The sequence below is a fragment of the Podarcis pityusensis genome, assembly GCF_964106645.2.
Source record: "Podarcis pityusensis genome assembly, chromosome: 1".
In the NCBI taxonomy this organism is placed as follows: domain Eukaryota; kingdom Metazoa; phylum Chordata; class Lepidosauria; order Squamata; family Lacertidae; genus Podarcis; species Podarcis pityusensis.
In genome coordinates this window covers 82,632,461-82,653,636 of record NC_138028.1, presented here as the reverse complement: position 1 = coordinate 82,653,636, position 21,176 = coordinate 82,632,461, and the positions used below count along the sequence as shown (strand labels likewise).

The 21,176-nt window shown below is 44.4% G+C and overlaps 1 protein-coding gene across 1 annotated transcript; it reads left to right on the top strand.

Annotated features, from left to right (window-relative positions):
* Positions 1-15,377: 15,377 nt before the first annotated feature.
* LOC308471612 (C-type lectin Cal-like) lies at positions 15,378-21,068 on the top strand. Its single transcript, XM_080995837.1, has 6 exons — positions 15,378-15,534; positions 16,972-17,087; positions 19,026-19,172; positions 19,433-19,547; positions 20,061-20,133; positions 20,482-21,068. Exons 1-6 carry the CDS (start codon positions 15,483-15,485, stop codon positions 20,522-20,524), a joined length of 546 nt encoding a protein of 181 aa, XP_080851963.1. The 5' UTR covers positions 15,378-15,482; the 3' UTR covers positions 20,525-21,068.
* Positions 21,069-21,176: the final 108 nt, after the last annotated feature.

The window sequence follows — 21,176 nt, the reverse complement described above, 5'->3', positions numbered from 1 at the left end:
TGTAGGGTGCTCACACTCAAAGCACTTTAGAGGGAATCTGTTTTTACAATGCTGATTTCACTCTTTTAGCTGCTATTGCTCCTTACTGATGCTTGAGCACTGTGCTTGGATGCGCTGCTGGACTAAATTTTATTTTTGATGAGTTGTCAAGCAGTCATGAGAAGTTTTTAAAACTGAGGGGTAGTATAGAAAGATTTCAAATAAATGAGTCAAAATCGGTTGCTGTCGTCTTCATCAGTAATCTCTTGGGGTAAGTTTTTGCTTCCTTCAGTCATGTGGTAAAACTATTTCTGGATTGCACAGGCAGAGCCACATGACTGCCGGCTTTCCCGTAAATTTATCTATGAAAAGTGTGCAGGGGAGGGGAGGGACCAACCAGGGAGTTGGAGTTGGAGTCATACAGAGACAGTTGAGCTTGGAGCTCTGAAAACACCTTTTAATTGCCGTGGGTGTATAGGGTTAGGATGCTCCCCACTGGCTTCTTCTGGTGGAGAGGAGGACCATTGATGGTGGTGGGGCTCTGCCATGAGAGAGGCCCCAGCTTCACTCTAGGGGGTGGAAAGCTATAGCAGGAGGTTCTTCTGCCAGCATTTTGGGGCAAGACACCAGGTAGACACCAAAGCCACATGGATCCTCTGAGGGGCTCAATTCTTGGGCTGCTCAGCTGTGCCAGTCTTGATCCTTGCATGTGCATATGATCCCAGCTGATCTGCCTATCTCTCTGTACATAGTTGCATTGGCCCAGCCCCAATGGAATGAGGTGGCCACCTCAAGCAGCTGGTTTGGGGGTCCAAAAAGGGCAGCAAATTGTGTTGTTGTTGCTGCTGCTGCTGCTGTTGTTACCTTCACAAGAAGTGCTTGTGGCTCAGGTGCCAAAACAATTTGGTCTGCCTTGAGTACAAAGCATTTTGACTTGTGGGGAGGTCCCCATTTTCTGCTGCATCACAGGCAACAAAATGTCTTGGGCTGGTCCTACATGGTCCTACACAGTGCCACTCTCTCTGAGATTGCTCTTTCTTCCTATGCACAAATACTACACGGGCCTCTGCTCATGTGGCAACGCTGTTCTTCGCAACCAGGTTTTCATCCAGTTTAGCTGCCATGGCTTCCTTGAAATAACCCTGGGAACTGCAGTATGGTGGGGATTCTCTGAGACGCCCTCACCCCCTCTGAGGTGGGCAGAATAAAGGAGAAAGTGCCTGGATAGCTCAGTTGGTTAGAGCGTGGCGCTGATAACACCAAGGTTGCAGGTTCGATCCCCGTTGCAGGGGTTTGGACTAGATCAGGCATAGGCAAACTCAGCCCTCCAGATGTTTTGGGACTACAATTCCCATCATCCCTGACCACTGGTCCTGCTAGCCAGGGATCATGGGAGTTGTAGGTCAAAAAATCTGGAGGGCTGAGTTTGCCTGTGCCTGGACTAGATGAACCTCAGGGTCCTTTCCAACTCTACAATTCTATGACTGGCCACACTGCTGTGCAGCACACTCACCACACGACTGCTTACACTGACCGGGGAAAAACAACTCAAATATTGCTCAAATATTGCTGCCGCCACACAGAGTCCCTGAAAGAGATGAATCAAAGGCTTGGCAGCAATTGCTGTGCAACCACAAAAAAACAGCCTTGTGAAGGAGCCCTCTGTGATTACTTCTCGCATATTTCATGGCTCAGAAAGACATCCAGAGGCTTAAACCCTGTCTCCAGTTAAACTCTACCCTCACCCCCAATGTGTGCTGGGTAAAACAAAAGCAGTGTGGAACAACAAAAAATGGCTGTTTTCCTTCTCACACCCTGCAGTCCCTCCAGCACTGAGCGTGGCATGCTGTGACCAGGTTGGATCTTCCCTCGGTCCGTTTTTGCACCCCTCCCCCAGCAGCCTTTGGACACACTCGCAGCCCCAGCTGTTCAATGGGCACACATAATTTCCATCAGCTACAGGAAACAGGTGCTCCCAGCAGGCAAAGAAGCAGTTGAGGACTGAAAATATTGTGGAAGGGAAAGGGGGCTGGCGGGACTCCCCCCGCCACAGCCCTGACCATAAAAAAGGAGGCCAGAATGAGGATATGGCAGCACACCGATTGTGCTGCTTTGCCACAGACTTCCACATATTGTTTCTGTCCCGTTCAGGTGATTGTCTGGTTTGGACTGCTTCTTTGAATCACTTCTTCTCAGGAGGATGAGAGGAGCTTTCCCCCACCCCTGGCCAGCACGGGCCCAACACCTGCCTGAAAGTTGCTGCACTTTTCTGACCGAAATGGCCGTTTTCAATTGCGGTATATGCTATGACTTATTTATAGACAGCTGGGTGGCCATAAATTAATCAAAACAGCAACATTGCAACGCACCCATCCATCATACTTGTTGTGTGCTGGGAGCATCAGTTAACCCCGTTGCAGAGAAACAGAAAAACCACCAATTAATCCAGCCACCATGCTCCTCTCCCATCTCTCCTGAGAGCAGGTTCTCTCTCTCTCTCTGCAGCAAAATAGCCAGCAGACAAAACGCTCATAAGCGCCACATTATAATAACCTCAGCATGCAACGCCAGTCCCCTTCTGCCTCTTACTCTGCGTGGGTGGGGAGCAAGGTCAACAACAGCTGGCCCTCACCCTGGAGCCGGAAACAGCTTCCCTCTCCCTTTGCTATGGCTGCACACACTCACCATACATTGAAGCAGGTTGAAGCACTGTCCCAGCCCACCCGCCTGCCCCCAAATCCAGGGGAAAATCTCACAGAACTATAATTAAAGTTATAGGGTGTACTCAGCCCATACGTAGAGAAGGCTGGTGTTTGGCGATGGCTACATACCCTCCAACATTCCTCAGGTGAAAATACGGACATTTCTCACTCCCCTCAACTGATGCTCCTTGACACCCCCATGTCCCCCCCCCACAGAGCTTTTCCACCAACGGGATACAACACATACACCCTTCACCTGAGAAAACTCCTTAATCCCTATTCTATTCATCATCGTCAAACCTTTATTGGCATCACATACAAACATTCAGAATAAACAGGCCAGTGTGATCTCGTCACCATTTCAACAGTACAGTCATTTGCCAAAGGGAAGAAGAGGCGAGCAATCTATTTCATCTCTGTGGGTCTCCAGCAAGGGCAGGATCCTGTAGCGTACTTCGGCGACAAAATATCAGTTAGAGGAACTTAGCACTGTCTTGGTGAGCTCCTGGATTCTATTCTATTCTATTCTATTCTATTCTATTCTATTCTATTCTATTCTATTCTATTCTATTCTATTCTATTTTTTGGTAGATTTACAAAAAGAAAAACACACACCCAATAAATAAATTTTAGAAAGGTGCAAGATTAGATGTGGATGTGGAAAGCATTTTTTTAAAAAATCAAGACTCCTTCCATACCCTCCAACATTTCTCCAATGAAAATAGGAACGTCTCATTCCATAATGATAATTTTACTATTTATACCCCACAATGGGTTGCCCCAGCCACTCTGGGCAGCTTCTAACATATATAAAAACATGATAAAACATTAAATTTTAAAAAAATATCACTATACAGGATTGCCTTCAGACTCAGGAGTCAAATAACTCCATACGCTCCAACATTTCTCTAATGAAAATAGGCACATCCTAAGGAAAAGTGGGACATTCCGATTCAATCAGAAACCGGGACGCCTTCTCTAAAGCAGGGGAAATAGGGACATTCTGGGGTCAAATTAGAAGCCAGCATCACTGTCATAATTCTGGGAGATATAATGCTAGGTTTACAACAGTGGAGCAACTGGGTCATGTGGGAGCGTTTCCAGAGGACCTGTATATTAATCCCAATTCGTTTGCAGGGAGATTAGATGGCACTGGCTGTTTAAGGAGCATTTATTCTGATTTGTTTGTGGGGAGGTTAGATTACAGTGGTACCTCGGGTTAAGTACTTAATTCGTTCCAGAGGTCCGTTCTTAACCTGAAACTGTTCTTAACCTGAAGCACCACTTTAGCTAATGGAGCCTTCTGCTGCCACCGCACCGCCAGAGCACGATTTCTGTTCTCATCCTGAAACAAAGTTCTTAACCCGAGGTACTATTTCTGGGTTAGCGGAGTCTGTAACCTGAAGCGTAGTTCTTAACCCGAGGTACTATTTCTGGGTTAGCGGAGTCTGTAACCTGAAGCGTAGTTCTTAACCCGAGGTACTATTTCTGGGTTAGCGGAGTCTGTAACCTGAAGCGTAGTTCTTAACCCGAGGTACTATTTCTGGGTTAGCAGAGTCTGTAACCTGAAGCGTATGTAACCTGAAGTGTATGTAACCCGAGGTACCACTGCACGTGGCAGTCAAAGCAAAATGAGGCCGTGGATATCTCCCCCAAAGTCCTATCCTGAAGGCACTGCTGCTTAGAAACTAGCCTGAAAGACCCTGAAAGTCACTGTTGGTGAATCCCACCTCCTCAGCTTCAGTTTATCATCTGCATTGTTTGTTTCATTAAACATTCATATTGATTTTTAATTGTATCTTTAATTGCTTTTTTATTTCTTATATTGCATTTTATTGTATTGCTATCTGAACCCTATGGAATCCAAATTGTAACATGATAACATACAAATTTACAAGAAAAGAAGAGGCAATAAAAATACAGTGAAAAATTATACAGCATTTAGTGCAGCACATTACAATTGCTACAACAGGTGAAAAAATCATGAAGGGGTCTGCCAAGATCCTCAGCAATTTTCAAGTGGTTTGTGTTGCTATGATGATCACTGATTTTAATTATTATTATCTGAATGTTTCAACTAGTTGTTTTAAAGCGTGTTTACTGTTTTTTATTATTTTCCTCTTTTTGTAAATCGCTTTGAAGTTTGTTTGGTTTTTTTTACAATCAAGCAGTATATAAATTGTATGAAGTAAATAAAATATGTTTGTGGCATATTTGAATCTTTTAGCTTCCTAAAACTTCTTGTACAGGGACGGTTTTTATAATTATTATTGGTGAAGGCCTTTTATTTAATTTTTAAATGCATTTTAAAAAAGACTACATACTTCTTTTTCACTCAATACACATAGACAGAACTTCAAATGTTCCGAAATAAAGTTAAAAATAATAAATATTTTTAATAATGGGTAGTATTAATTCCAAACAAAAGGAGTAACATTTACATTAATGATTTTGTTTTGTTTTTCTTACATAGGGCGTTGGCCTTCTGCTTTGACAGTCTGTTTCTCTTTAAAGAGCTTTTTAAGGAAGCAGCTAAGCATTCCAGATCCTAGCATACCATACTGGGATTGTATGGATATTGCTTTCAGAGTTTGTATTGAAAATACAGTACAGTAAAATACTGCCATGTATCAGGGGGGGGGGGAGTCCTCCTTTATTTGTTGGGGAGACGTGTTAGAAGAAAATGCAAAAACCCCTAATCCAAATGCTTCAGCTGAGGAGATTTCACCCCTCCCATACACAAGAATCTCCTGATCATCTCCTGATGGTCTCTGCTGACTCTCCAGAGAGAAGGAGGCGTGTCCTGCCTATCTACTTATTCTGCCCAGCAACATATCAGTCTGTGTGTGTGAGAGAGAGTCAGTCAGTCAGTGTATCGGAGAGAGTGAGAGTGTTGGAGATCCTAGAGATAAGATTGCTGTTAGAGCAGCTGCAGACTCTCAGTGTAGCATTGATTTATGCTTAGAATATTCAGCTCTGTATATAGCTTTGTATCATAGTTGTAGTTATAGAATAAAAGGAAGATATTCTACAGAGCTGCTCTCCGAGTGGTTTATACTCTGCAAGACTCTGCAAAACTCTGCTGCACAACGACTGTATTATTGAGACAGTGAATCCGGTGCTCTCAGCTCTGAGCTGTGAGTCCACAGCACTGTGACCGTTTCCTGTGAGAAGGAGGTCTCTGGCGGTGCTACCCAGCTCGCCTAGCCCAGTCGGGGTTGAGGTGCAAGAGTCCAGTTGGTGCACTGGCTCTAGGGCGATGCTGACATCAGCATGATGGTGTTTCCCAAGACAGCAGGATGGTAAGCTTGCAGAGTTTGTGATACTGTGCAGTTGCACCCTCTGGTGTCATTATGACAAAACCACAGATATTGTTGGGTGCAGATCCACATTTCATGACTTAACTGAGTGGATCACACTGGGACTGATGGAAGTTGCAGTCCAAAACATCTAAAGAACATCAGGTTGGCAAAAACTGATTTAACAGTAGAGTACCTATTTAGCAGATGAAATACACATTTTATTGAAATGTGTGAAGCCTACTAGAGCTTATCTACCAACAGTATCAGCAGTGACCCTTACAAGACAGTGCTAACTTGTGTCCTAGAACTTGCAACACCATTCACAGCGTCCACCGGATTTGGATAGTCTTCCCGGCATGTTTGTTTTATATTTTGAACAGACCCCTTCTTTGCAGTCTGAAGTGGTACAGCCCAGGCATAGGTGGTGGAGGATACAAAGGAAAAATGACTGGGAGGTCAAATACGCCATGTAGAAAAATTGGATGTGGGCCAGACTACCGGTACATATCTCTACAGTAGAGATCTACCTACAATTCTATGGGCAGGGGGGAGAGAACTCGGCAAACAGGTTTTCTAAATCAAGCCTTTTCTTCCTAAGCAAACACTGTGACAGGCACATTCAGGGTGAATGATAATAAGTCCCTATAAAGTTCTAAGAATTGTCATATGTTCAGATTACTTTTCACCACTCCCTGTCTCTGAACTCACTGTTGCAAGTTATATATACCCTGCAGTTCATCTTCATGTGCCCTAAGTGAATGAGAACTGCAAAAGACCTTGGGTTTTGCTTTGTTCTGTACTTGTGAAACTAATTTGTTATTGAAGACTAAGATCAAAGCCAAGGTTGTCAAAATTACAGGCATCAGCTATTACGATCAGCAGCGCAGGCTCACTTTTATAGCAGCCTTGAAACTGTCTAGACTTCAGCAAGGGGAGCCCTGAACTGAGGAGTTTATGGATTTCAGCTGTTAGGTACTATTGCCTGTGTGGTCACAAATTTTTCTCCATAATTTGGCACCAACATTTCACTCCCTCATAAGAACCTAAGAGGAATGTGCTGGATCAGGCCAAAGGTCCATTTAGTCCAGCATCTTGTTCTCAGAGTGGCCAACCAGATGTCTCCAACCTTCCTGCTGCTTTTAAACATAATTTTTCAAACAGATAATCAGCGGCCACAAGTCGGACCTATGATAAAATGTTGCAGCACAGTCTACGAGTCAGGCCACAAGTGTTGCAATCTACCCTGAGACCTGAGGATGAACGGTGGGCAATTAATAATAGTAATAATACTTTGTGGACATTTTCAGGAGGCTAGTTGATTGAGCATTTCTCCCAACTTGTTTCCAGGATGGTTGCAGGATCGCTTTCCTTACTGCAAAAAGAATTCTAAGCAGGTTTGTTGTGCAAGGACGCCAGACCCACTTTAATTGCTGTACCTGAATTTGCCAGTATGTGATCGAATCTCACCTGGAAAATGACAGTTCTCTGGAAGTACAACGTGGTTGAGGATTCCAGCCATTAAATGCCATTCCCTCTCCCAACAGGGGTCATTTGTTACATTTATCGTGTCTCTTGCAGCATCTGCTTCCCAGGTAGCCTCTCATGACATGTTGGGAACCTGAGAGCCAACCGCTTTGGCATGGATGTTGAAGTCCCCCAGAACCAGCAATCTGGAAGTCTTCAACACCACTGCTGAGACCAGCTCTGTCAGCTCAGGCAGGGAGCCTGCTGGGCAGCGAGGCGGGAGGTAAACCAGTAGAATCATTAATCTGTCCCAATTACCCCATGCCAGGGACATGCACTCTAGATCTCCCCTCAACTGGACAGAGAAAGTATTTCTTCACACAGTGCATAGTCAAACTATGAAACTCACTCACCCAGGAGACAGACCATTTCGTGGAGGAGAGGGCTACCAATCACTACTAGCCACGGTGGCTATGCTCTACCAGCAATGCTTCGGAGTACCAGTTTATGGAAACCACCGGAGGAGAGAGTTCTTTTGTGTTCATGGTCTGCTCCTTGGTTTCCCACAGGCATCTGGTTGGCCACTATGAGAACAGGATACTGGACCACTGGCCTGATCCAGCAAGCTATTCCTATGTTCCTAAAAATGCTTTAAAGGAAAAGTCCAAAAAGTCTAAAAAATAAAGGTAAGGTCCTTGCAGCATTTACTTTTTTCAGATGGCTTCCTTCTAGACCTCTTTTTGAAATGCTTTAAGGCTGCAGTCCTACATGCCAAGCCTACTGCCTATGAGCTGGCATGCAAAGGATTACAGTGTGAGAGATGGAGCCACTTTAGTTGTGAACCTTTTCTTACATAGAAAAGGTGTAGGAAAAAGCATGAAAGCCACTTTTGTGACAAACTCCTTTGTGTATGTTCTGTATTCGGGTTGTAGACGCAGTGGGAAGCCACAGGCTATGGCAGCTTCTCCGCACATTGTGACATGTAGTGTTATTACATGTGGAAATTTAGTGTAAGCTCTCCATTTTTTCTTATATAGAAGTGATTTTTGCAGGCTGGAAAATGTGTAGGAAAGCCCTCTCAGCGCCTGTATGCAGCACTGGCTGTGTTTATTTATTCATTTCACGACATTTTTATATCTCACTCGATTGTAATAAAACCTCAAAGCAGTTTGCAGTTACTCAGGAACCACAGAATGGTGTTTCTGCATATGCTTAGAAATATTATCTGCTTTACCATTACTTCACAACTTGTAGAACTGAGCTTCTTAGTTCATGGACATGCAGTAAAGTCATCACAAGTGTGTTCACTGCAGCCACGCAAGGTATCCAATTCTGGCCAGGTTGTGAACCAATGAGGTTCTGAGCAAGGTGTGAGGAGAGTCATCTTACAGGGATGCAGCAGGTAGACGTTAGTACAGTGGTATCTTGGTTCTCAAACTTACTCCATTCCAGAAGTCCTTTCCAAAACCAAGGCGTGCTTTCCCATAGAAAGTAATGCAAAATGGATTAATTCATTCCAGACTTTTAAAAACAACCCCGCAATTTAACATGACTTTTACTATCTAACGAGACCAATGATCCATAAAATGAAAGTAATAACCAATGTAATGTACTATAAAATAAAAAAGACAGTATTGTAAATGATAAAAATTAAAATTAAATTCTTTTTCTTACCTGCACTGATGATAGTCATTGTTTGAATGGGGGGCTTTTATCCATTTCCGCAGTCACACAATCAATCAATCAGTCAATCAATCAATCAATCAATCAATCAGTCAATCAATCAATCAATCAATCACTGAAGTGGGTTCCACACAGTCACAAAAACAAATTAACCGAAAAAGCCTCAAAAACAAAAACGCAAAATAAATAGCAAAAACAAAAGCGCCAAATACAGTGGTACCTTGGTTCTCGAACTTAATCCGTTCCGGAAGTCCGTTTGACTTCCAAAATGTTCAAAAACCAAGGCACGGCTTCTGATTGGTGCAGGCGCCCTGGAAACAATAGCTGACAGCTATATCAGACGTTCAGCTTCTGAAAAACGTTTGAAAACCGGAACACTTACTTTCAGTTTTCAGTGTTTGGGAACCAAGGCATTTGAGAACCAAGATACCACTGTAGATGCCAAGTAGCAAAACAAACTCAGGCACTGCAGGACTTAGGAGAGCTCCTAGGATAAATAAGGCTGGTGAGCAGGCACTACCTCTACCAGGGAAACAGAACCTGTGGCCCTCTAGATGCTGTTGGACTACAATTCCCATCATCCCCAGCGAGTTGGGTCAATAGTCAAGGATGATGGGAGTCATATTCCAACAACATCAAGGCGGGGGTGCAAAGGCTCCTCAGCCTGGATTTCTACAATGATCAGAGTCCAACTATGTGGCTGGCTTGGAGCCATGCCCTCTGGTGTCATTAGTTGGCTCCAGTGGTGTTCTCTCTTTAGAGATGTACAAGGGAGTGAAGGACCCTGAGTGAGCCAGTGATGTTGCAGAACTGCAGATTTCAGTTCTGCACTTGAGAAACTTTGCTTAAAGTCCAGCCCTCTCCCCCCGGCGTGGTCCACAGACTGTTCTCCCTTAACATTGTCCTCCGCAGTTACATTTGAGGATTGCTGAGCCCCAGAAGCTGGGTCCACATCTGTATGCAAAGTCTCCAAGGACTGGTCATGATGCCCCAGTTCTGACACCTTTCCTCCCCCACAGCCTTGATTTTTGCACTGGGAAAGAAAGCATAGTATTGGTTGTGGTCTTATATTTTACTATTCTAGGGTGAGCTGTGCCATCTCCTGTAATCTAGGGAGCTCCAAGCTGGTTTTAGTAGGTTTTGGTTGTTTCAGATGTTATCATAAATATTTTGCATTGCTTTTAATATCATTTTTATTACTATGGGGGTTTTTTGCTTCCAAATTACTGTTAATAAGCTTTTCATTCCTTGCCAGACTGGTTTACTCGCTAATGCTCCCTGTAATATGTTGGAAAGCATTTTAGTTAATTAGTGGGAATTAAGTCTGGAGGATTTTCACATAATTGATATGCACCAAGTATTCTGAGTCATAATGTGTTCTAAATCAGGATTGCTTTTGATGATCCTAATATGTAAGTAGTTCCCTTTAGCACTATAGCCTAAAGTTGTATTCTTCTGCTACTTTATTATTTGCTGCCTGGGGCTGCCTTGGGAGGAAGGGTAGGATAGAAATTTAGGAAAGGCAGACAGAAAGTTAATTGCAAGATGTAAAAATAGATTGACTATGCTATACAGCAGGGGTGGCTAATATTTATGAACCCAGGGGCCACAATCACCCTTGGCCAAATCTGGGCAGGGGTGTGTGTGTGTGTGTGTGTGTGCGCGCGTGCGCGCGCCCACAAGGGAGGCTACATGCAGGCAGTTAGAATGGCCAGGGCTTTTTCCAGGGGGAACTCCGGAACTCCGTTCCAGCACCTCTCAGATGGGCACCATTGCCATCCTAAGAGAATGAAGAAGGTGTTCATGGTGAGTTCCAGCACCACTTTTTCTAGAAAAATAGCACTGGTCTGGCTAACTCACCCTCTCACTTGCGTATTCCCTTTCTCACACAGAGAACACATGCAAGATTCACACTCATGCAGGTCTCAAACACACAGCGCCTACTATTCCCCACTCATCTCATTATATGAGTGGCAGAGTGGGAGGGTACTTTAGACATACCTAGCCCTCTCAAGGGCAGGAGGCAGTTCTGCCAGCTCATTACAATTCCCCCCCCCCCATGCATAGCATCAATTGGCTGATGGTTGCGACATCACAAACTCTGCTCGCTCTCCTACTTCTCAGAACAGTTTCGCAACTTTAGAAGAACTGGTTTCCTTTTTTAAAAAAGTTGGTGGCGCAAGAATGTTTAGATAATTTAGCAAGTATGCAGCTCTTTAAGAAATAAAAAGGTACACATTGTGCCCGAAGAATGGGGCAATATTGATGACTGTTGGAATCACTGGGGAAGTCCATTTTTTTGTGAGGACAATGAAAGATCTGTCTTGCCATGCTGGGGGGAAACACCACAGTTGTGTTCAACAAATGTTTGAATTCGGCTGTAGTATTTCGAAATGCAATTGCCAATTCCTACCTGTGCCCATCCGGCATAGTTCTTGTACCATGACTTTAAGAAAGTAGCTAAGCACTATGCGTATCTATTAAACTCCAGCTGCTTTCAGACAAGTGTGATTATGCCAATCTACAGACCAACGGGGATGATGCCAATCTACTGTTTGAGTCCTGCTAGCAACATGGGAAGCTCCTTGATTATGAGTCACACTATTGGTGCATCTAGCTCAGTACTGTCAACAATGACTGGCAGCAGCTCTCCAGGGTTTCAAGCAGGAGTCTTTTCCCCAGGCCCACCTAGAGATGTCAAGGGTTGAACCTGGGACCTTCTGCATGCAAAAGAGATGCTCTCCCTCTATCCTATGGCTCAACCCCAGACCCAGGGACTACATGTTCCAACATAAAATCTTCATGCTAGCTGGTGCCTCCTCAAACCCATAGCAAGAAACATTATGGTGGATAAAGGCTGCAAGCACGTGAGGGGAGCACCTTAAGTCAAAGAACAAGAATCTGTATCTTGAGCATAATTTAATGCCATCTTGTCAAGCCTTGTCAGGGAAATTCCCTTGGGTGTTCAAGTATGAAAGGTAAAGGTAAAGGGTAAAGGGACCCCTGACTATTAGGTCCAGTCGTGACCGACTCTGGGGTTGCGGCGCTCATCTCGCTTTACTGGCCAAGGGAGCAGGCGTACAGCCTCCAGGTCATGTGGCCAGCATGACTAAGCCACTTCTGGAGAACCAGAGCAGCACACGGAAACGCCGTTTACCTTCCTGCCAGAGCAGTAGCTATGTATCTACTTGCACTTTGACGGGCTTATGAACTGCTAGGTTGGCAGGAGCAGGGACTGAGCAATGGGAGCTCACCCCGTCACGGGGATTCGAACCACCGACCTTCTGATCAGCAAGTCCTAGGCTCTGTGGTTTAACCTACAGCGCGCCCGTGTCCTTTAGTATGAAAGTTCACACCCAATTCCCAGTCGGTCAGTTTTATTCAGCAATGCATTACAGAATAGAGTCCAAAGAGTTCATCCCAATCAACCCAATACCCAGGAGCATAATGTGGGGAGGGCCAGTGGGGCCCTGGCCCTGGGCGCAGATTTTTGAAGAGGTGCGAGGGGGCGCAAAAAGGTGCCCCAGTGACAAGATGCCTCATCAAGGCAGAGTCGTGAGGAGGCAAGTCAAGCTGCGCCCAGGCCGGGCCTTCAGGACTGGGGCACTAGAGGCGTCTCCTTCTCCTCATGGCTGGTGAAGGGACACCCTTGTTTGCCCCACCACTGGGACAGCTTGGATGGAGGGAGCCGCCAACCAAGGAGAGGTGAGAGCCTCCGGCAGCTGTCCCCTCTTTTGTGAACAGCCCTCAGGTCCACCCTCCTTGAGGGACAGCTTCAAGCCTCTTTCTCCCTCTCCTCACTTCACCTCACTCGCTGACAGCTCAGATCACCCTGGCTTGGTCAGTGGTGAGGGCTTGGGTTGGTGAGGCCACCCTCCACTCCTTGCTCCCCAGCACACGCACCCGAGGCGCCGACAACCCATGCTAGGGCACTGCCAACACCTCACCATTTCTCCTCCCACCACAGTCCTTGAAATGCAACTTACTCAACCTGTTTTTCACTGTACATATCAGGAGCTTCCTTGCACTTTCAATGGAGTTGTTTTTAATTTTTAACAGTCAACTGTTGATTTCCTCCTTCACTTGTTGCTACCAGTTTTGTGGTCAGGTTGCACTCTTGCAGCTGTGAAACTAGCCCCGCTGATAATGAGTTTAACAGAAATACCACCTCAGCCTTTAGGGGGAGATCTTTTATGGACCACACCAGAATGTCCTAAGGCTGGTTACAGCAATACCAAACACAGCATTAAAAAATAGTTTTAAACAAATTACCATCACAGTTAGAGACAACCACAACTAAAACACAAATTCTGTCTTCCAATAGCCATGATTCCCTGTTTTAGAAAAAAAAAGAGAGGGGTGAATCTGGTTTGGAACCGATTATTATTCTGCTAGTTTTGCAGAGGACAATTGGCCTTGCATAGCAGTACACAGGGCTGGCCCACCCATGAGGCAAGGTGAGGTGGCTGCCTCAGGAGGCAAGATCCACAAGGCAAGCAGATCGGCCCTCCAAGGAATACATTGCTCATTGCTGCTGCTGCCGCCGCCATGATAGCAGTGATAGCTGCAGCACACTCCTTGGAGGCCAGATCTGCCATCTTCTCTGCAGCTCTTCACCCACAATGAACTCTTGGCAAATAGGAGATGCTGCTGGTCTCCTCCCACTCTTGTTCCCAATGTAGATCTTTACCCCAATCCCTTCTTCCTGATGTAGCTCTTCACTCACCCCTTCTTCCCAGAAGCATAGGAAAGTCAGGTGGTACCCGGTGCGGAAATTTTTTTGTCAACCCCCCCCCCCATTGAAATCATTAAAAGAAGGTAAAATAAGATACTTACAGTTGCAAGTGTTATTTTCTGGTTTATTTACTTAACATTGTGAGCATAAGCACTTAAAAGCCTTGCAGACTCCGTGGCTTCAATATCAGCCAGAAACAAATTTCTTCTAACCCATCACCCCACTGCTCTGTTCACCATCTAGCCCGATGGTTGAACTTTGCACACTATTTTGCAATAGGTAGGCCAAATAATGGAATTGCCCTAATAAGGATGTGTGTTTTCCTTATCGTTCGCTGCCGCTCACTTTTCTTTTACAATGCCTTTTAAAATAGGTGGCTAATCTGTGTCCCTCCAGGTGTTTCTGGACTGCAACTCCCTTCATTCCTATTGCCCATACTAACTGGGACCAGTGGGGGACGTAGTCCAGCCACATCTGGAGGGACACAGGCTAGCCCCCCATTTTAAAGCTGACTGTGTAATGCACCATATCAGAAGCACAAATCCCTTTCAAGGGGCTATTTCCCTCTCCTCCCCCTCGTGTTTTTTCTTAGTATCTGCCCTGAACAACTCTGCAACTCAAATGCTTGCTCATTCTTTTGAGACATTTGAGTTAGTCCCAATAAAGCATTGTTCAACTATTGGGCTGTTGTTGTTTTAATTAAATGCACCATTTCAAAAAGAAACAGATGTTTTTAGGCTGCAATTCTACACCTGCTTTCCTGGGATGAATTCCTGTGGAACTCAGTGCAGCTTATTTCTAAGCAGACATGCAAAGAAGGGCACAGTTGTTTAAGCACCATCTCAGCAGCTCACTGAACAATGAGAAACAATTTTCATGCTAACGTGAATACATTCTTATATTAATTCTCTCCCGCAATGTTTATGTATGGATCTTAACTTGTGTTTCTTTGGGGTGTTAGGAGGCACTGATATATCTCTTGGCTTAATCAAACCGAGAACGCATCATCCAGCTTCTGTGTTTGAAAGACGTGTTTGTTTATTATTATTATTATTAGTAGTAGTAGTAGTAGTAGTAGTAGTTCCTGAATACCTGGCACACCTGGACTGCAATAATCATATGGATATAGAAAAGCAGGAGGAAATGTCTTGGTAGCTTTATTGTAAATATCCCTGCTACATAAGAATAGCCTTGCCTGATCAAACCAAAGGGTCCTGCTCTTCCCCCCTCTTGTCCATCTCCAGCTAAGGTAGGGTCTTCCCTGGCTGGGTGTGTGTGTACCATTTTGTGGTTTGCCTCAGTGGCAAAATGTCTTGGGCCAGCTCTGGAAGGGGTGAAGTGTACTAATTCCTGGATTACACAGACCCTCTGATGTGTTGACTCTGCTGGGATAGTGTGGTTGTGAGATTAGGTAAGGGGGGGGGGGACTGAACAAAAGACAAACATTCCCCTGATTTGCATAGATCTAAAAAACGATTAAGAACTTCCTGAATCCGGTTCACTTTTTTTAAACTGCTCTTCTTGAAATACAGCTGGCCAGCCTATAAAGCAGGTCCCATTCCTCTCCACAGTACAGAGCAACTTTGGACTTCCACGCCTTCGCTCCTTCTTGCAGAAATGGGAACTTGGACTGCTCTCTGTGCCTTCCTTCTGATTGCCTTCATCCATGGTGAGTTTAGACTGATTTAGTGTTTTGAATAGGGAAAATAAGAATTCAAGGACTTTTAATAAATTGACAAGCTTTTTTACACCATGTACAGCTATCCTTAGCAAGTGTTAAGCATACAGGCAAATTAGATTAAAACTTGAAGATGATGTCAGTAATGATTGATTGCCCAAGAAAGTAATTAGGTGTTCATTTTTCCTCTGGATCCTGTGCATGCCTATCTGAAAGGAAGCTCCACAGAGTTCAGCAGTGCAATTGATTGGGGATGCATCCTGAAAACCTCTTAACTGTTGAATGCTTCTTTCTAACAATGGCAGGCCTATTACTCCACTGGTGGGCAACCTATTTGTTTTGTATTTGCTCCAATGGGCTGGTATATTTGCTCTCACCTTTCGGGAGAAATGTTTCTGAGCCAAACAGCGGCTCATAGCCAGAACAATATACCTTGTTCTTGTTCCTTGGAGGAAATCCAACAAAGGCTGCTGTGGGATGCTCTAAAGTACAGAATATCATGTCATCAGGGAGTGAGCTGGGCTAGATGGCATATGGGATTCATTGGACTTGTGAATCAATAGCTCATAACTGACGTTTTTATACCATTTCTCTCCTGTGTGGAGCAATTCCTACAGTGCAAAGATTTTTAGCAGTTTGAGATAGCACTGACTTAGCACAGGGGCCTTCAGTCTCTCAGCATATAAGTCTCTATAACATGGGAAAGGATAATAGCAGACAGTGATCTATATTACAGCATTACCTCTAGTTCACACTCTCCCGCCCCCCCCCCCTTGTGCTCAGTTACTGTCCCATCCTGATTTGGGAAGCTTGCCCACTGTGTCCGAACTGGGGAAATTATGCTTGAAACCTCTCCAAAGCTGTGGTTTCTGATTATCCTTTGAAGGCAAATTATGATTTGTCCAAAGCAGCAAGGGAAACAACTGGAGCATGAGAGATTTGTAGGCTTAGCACATTGAAAAGGAAGAATGGGGGGGAGGGGTTGCCATGGGTATGTTTACAAACCAGGGAAAGTATGAATATTACATGCACAATGTGCACACATGCACACACACACGGCAACCAAGCACATGCAATGTAATCACACAAATGCACGCTCACCTCCTCCCCATCAGCAATGGCACATTTCAGACAGGCAAGAGCACTCAGAGGTGGTGCAGGGATGGTCAGGTAAGGGATGTGGTTTAAGGGGCAGAGATTGCCTGGAGAGTCTCTAGGACTAGAAAGACAACTGGAGGGCTGCATTTGGTCTCCAGGGCTGAAGTTTCCCATCATTTGGTTTACGGCCACCATGTTCATTAGTACCCGTGCCTCTTTGTAAACAAAGAGAATAGGATTCTAGGAGTGTGCAAGAGTTTGAAATGCAGGGTGACCAAATCATTTGACTTAACTTCTTAACTCCATCTTGGTTCCTTCTCTTTGCCTCAGGTACCTGTTCCCAAACATGCCTTTGTGCCCGTGGCTTTTGTGAGAGGGGCTGGGTGCAGTATCAGAATGCCTGCTATAAAGCTGTGACACAACCAATGACCTGGACTGATGCAGAGGCAAGTGATTGATGTGATGTCAAAGGGGACAGAAACAGACCGGTCACACATCCTTGACTAGACCAGATTTGTAGGAGAAGTGGAGGCTGCTCTGTGGAAAAACATATTGCAGAGGTCTTTGCTGTCCTTTTGGGGAAAATAAATAGTGATTACCTAGAAATACAATCGATTTGTCCACCAACCTTTTTATTTTTGGACATACTGTGGAAAACACAAAACTGAGGTCAGATTAAATGCCAACACTTATTTCCTGCCAGGCAGACACACAACTCTCTCTTTCCCCCTTGGCATATCATCTAGTGGCAATTACCTGTGTCATAATGATGCAATGTTCTGCCCCCCAGCTCTCCTTTGCCCCCCCCCCCGAAGAGGACAGCCACTGATGTTTATCAGGGAGCAGGGAAATATGTCACCACGTAGCCAAGCACTGCCACATATTAACAGAAATTAAGCAGGAGCAAAGCAGGTACCATTCTCAGCCATGGATGTGCTCTGATGCCTTCACCCAACACTTCTCAATGAGATTTTCCCCACTGCTTTCCAAACCACAAAAAGTCTGTTTCTTCTTTCAAAGTTAATATGCATTAGTGCATTTTAGTCCACTTTAATTGTGCACACCTCAATACAATGCAAATCTTTATTACGGTCATAGACCAGCATAAAAGGGTGGGATACAATCATTTAAAATCTGAAAAGTGTTTTGGAAAGCTAAAAGGTATTAAAACAGAAGGTGAATATAAAAGTCTGTAAGAATTTAAAAGAAGCTAAAAGAAGCTAAAAGAAGGGATTGGAGCACTGGGCAGGTGTGAAAGAGCATAAAAGGTTGATACATAAAAGACTTTAAGTATTAATTTACGGAGCACTCTGATATGTTCATTAAAACTGGTTTGTGGCATGGGTCATCCTCCGATGAATTTTGAGTGCTGCTGTGCAGAATCTAGCAACATTGTATGTTGTCACAGGATTGGTATCTGAGAGCAGCAGGGAGTTAGAGAATTGCCCTGTGAGCCCTGGGTACTTATGAAGTACTGGGGAAAGGCTATAGTAGGGAAATCTGGCTATATACCTCAATTTATGGCTTGCGCTTGAATCCCTCCAGCAGAAAGGTGACAGTCTCCAGAGGCAGTCCTGAACACACAAAGAGCACCTCAATGCACATATACAAAGTGCAGGATTCCCCACACACAAACACACGCAGTCACAGCACCCCTGCCTTTAAACCACCCACCCAACTACCCAACTGCTTCTGCTTTGCTGCCAGTTATTTTGCTCTGGGAGGAGCCTCCACTCGCTAAACAACCGAGTGCTGAATGATTTGCCCTTCACAAAAGCATCTGATTAAAAGGTGATAGTTGAAACCATGTGAATACATGACGGATCTGCACCAAAGCAGTGAAGGGCAAGCTTTTCTAACATCCTTAATTTTTTGGGCAAAATTAAAAATGGCAAAATGATAAATGGGAAGCATATTTTGATGAGAGCAAGAACAGTTGCAACCAGAGGAACTCTATACTTCATTACAAAACAGTTATACTAATGAAACACAGCTGTTCTACTTCATCAGATTGATCTGAAGTTTTTGTTGCTTCACCAGGTAACTTAGAGATCAGCGTGTAGTGATTTTAATATATTAAGTGGCTTATGAATGCCTATAAATAAATAACAAAAAACAACTTTCTATGTCCAGTTTCAAACTAGAAAGGAAAATCATCTTGGTTTTATAAATAATGGAATTTTTGAGCTTTCTAACGGTACTGTGTTGAGATACGCAGTTCTTATGGTTGTGGGGAAATATTTGAAAGTATTTAGACACCAATTGCATTGATTTTCAAACTCTACTTAAGAGGGAGGCATTGCACAGATATTTGGCTCTTGTGAAACAGACCTTTTTTGTAATTAAGCAGAAAGTGAATTATTTCCCTGTGTATTTTCCCCCAGATGGCTTGCCAGAGGTATGACAGGGACTCTCACCTAGCCTCCATCCACAGCCCAGAAGAGAATGACTTCATTTTTCACCTGATGGGCAAGCCACTGGATCACACCAAAGGAAAGGCCTACTGGATTGGTGCTCATGACACTTTCAAGGTACACTATGCTGACTTAGCCATTCAGAATAGCCAAAAGTTCAGCTTACTTATATATATTTATATATGCTGTTTGTGATCCACACTGGGAGGGCTTTGCCCTGAAAGGTGGCATATATCCCCCCCCCCCTATTTTTCCATGGCTTTTTATAGGCCTAGTACAACATGCAATGTGTGGGTTTTTTTCTTTTTTCTTTTTGACTTAGCAAGCCTTTCTTTCTGTGAATGTTTTAGCTCAAGATTCTGTTGATCTTTCCTTAGGAAGGAGACTTTGTCTGGACAGATGGTTCCAAATTTGATTACCGGACGTTTCCTCCTTCACAGCCTGATGGACTGGCAGGCGAACACTACTTGGGATCCTGGGTTTTGCAAAATGGTGAAAAACAAACACCTCTCCTCTACAAAGCGCTTTTTTGGGAGGGATCAGGGATTTGCTTAGGCATGTGTATGTCTCTCTGTGTGTGCTCATACACTGGGAACAAGGGTAATAAAAAAGGAAGTAGACCCTGGGGGGTGAAAGAATCCACAGAAGCTGAGCAGACAAAACATGAGAGGAGAATATTTTGTTAATGACATTGTGAAGATGCCCTATAAAAAGTGAGTGAACTGTTCTACAATAAATGTCCAGTATGGAAGCAGCCAAGATTTCTCAGTACTATCCTGTGGCTCCTTTGCTAGAAAACATGTGCTTCTTTTGGGGGGGGGGGAGCTCCTGTAAAGGAGTCTCATATTTTAACTGTTTCATGGCAGGCTAGCATGATGCAGCAGTATGGATAATCAGTTGGAACCTAATCAAGTTTCTCAGATCTTGGATCCATGCTTTGGAGTTGTTCGTGGCACTGACAACATTTGTGACTTGACCATTCCTCCTTCCCTCTGTCTCTCTCAGGATTTGTGACCTGGAATGACTATGCTGTTTCCTGGAAATTCCTATCAGTTTGCAAATACTCCTTGGAAAGTAGGTGAGAACTGGATTCAATCTCTTTGGAAGTTTTATCTACTCTTACTAGTCCAATGAACTTCTTGGGATGAGCACAGGGGAGCAAAACAGCTTCTAGCTAAAGTTCCTGCAGGGCTGTTTCTCCAGTTAGGACAAGGGTCCCCAAACTGTGCTTCATTCAGGTGGTCCATGACATGCAACCCACCCTAGAACCTTATGGTGAAGTCCATTAAATTAATCGTAACTAGCAAGAACAATAATTTTGGGGATTGTTTCTGTGTAAATATGTACAGGCTCTGGTTGCATACCAGGCTAAAGTCTGGTTGTCATGCTCTCATGTTTTGACCATCACATGTTCTTCTTCCCTAAGCCACGGATGCTGTGCATCGGAAGGATTCAGAAGGGGAGACTGATGTGAAATTGCTGGTGTGAAAAAAGGCAGAAGGTGGAATCCTGGGATGCTTCTTCTTCCTGTCACAACCTTAACTTGCTTCTTTGTTTCTTTGTCGAGCGTTGCAGCGTTATGCAAGGTCATTTCAAGATCAGAGCCCTGGCCAGTGGCTTCCATACAACAGGGAGAAATTGAGTTGTAGTAATTGGAGACCTCTAAAGAAGAAGAAAAGGTTGCGGTCCAAATGAGCTTTTCCATTTGAGCCATGATCAGGGACCTGTCAGTGTCCACATTTTGCTGGACTCAAAACTCCTATCATCCTTGATGCCTGCTGACTGAATCAGATGGGAGTTAAGAGTCCAGTAGAATTTGGGCGGCTACAGGTTGCCCATTGCTGTAGTAGCAGGAGCCTCAGTGTTAACGTAGCACAACAGGCATACCCAGTGCGTGATTTGGGCCAGTAGAAGTGTTGCACCCTGTCGACCCTGTCACATACTGTTTTGTTTCTGCCAATCCAAGAACATTTGGAAAGAACCAAATCCCCCACCTTGGAAAAAGAACCATTTATTTCACACTTCCTTGAAGAAGTGTGCATGCACACGAAAGCTCATACCAAGAACTAACTTAGTTGGTCTTTAAGGTGCTACTAGAAGGAATATTTTTTATTTTGACTA

Coding starts and splice junctions, on each gene's coding strand:
- LOC308471612 (XM_080995837.1), top strand. CDS start 15,483: ATGGGAACTTGGACTGCTCTCTGTGCCTTCCTTCTGATTGCCTTCATC. Junction 15,535..16,971: donor TCTGATTGCCTTCATCCATG/GTGAGTTTAGAC, acceptor TCTTTGCCTCAG/GTACCTGTTCCCAAACATGC. Junction 19,548..20,060: donor ATCCTGGGTTTTGCAAAATG/GTGAAAAACAAA, acceptor TGTCTCTCTCAG/GATTTGTGACCTGGAATGAC.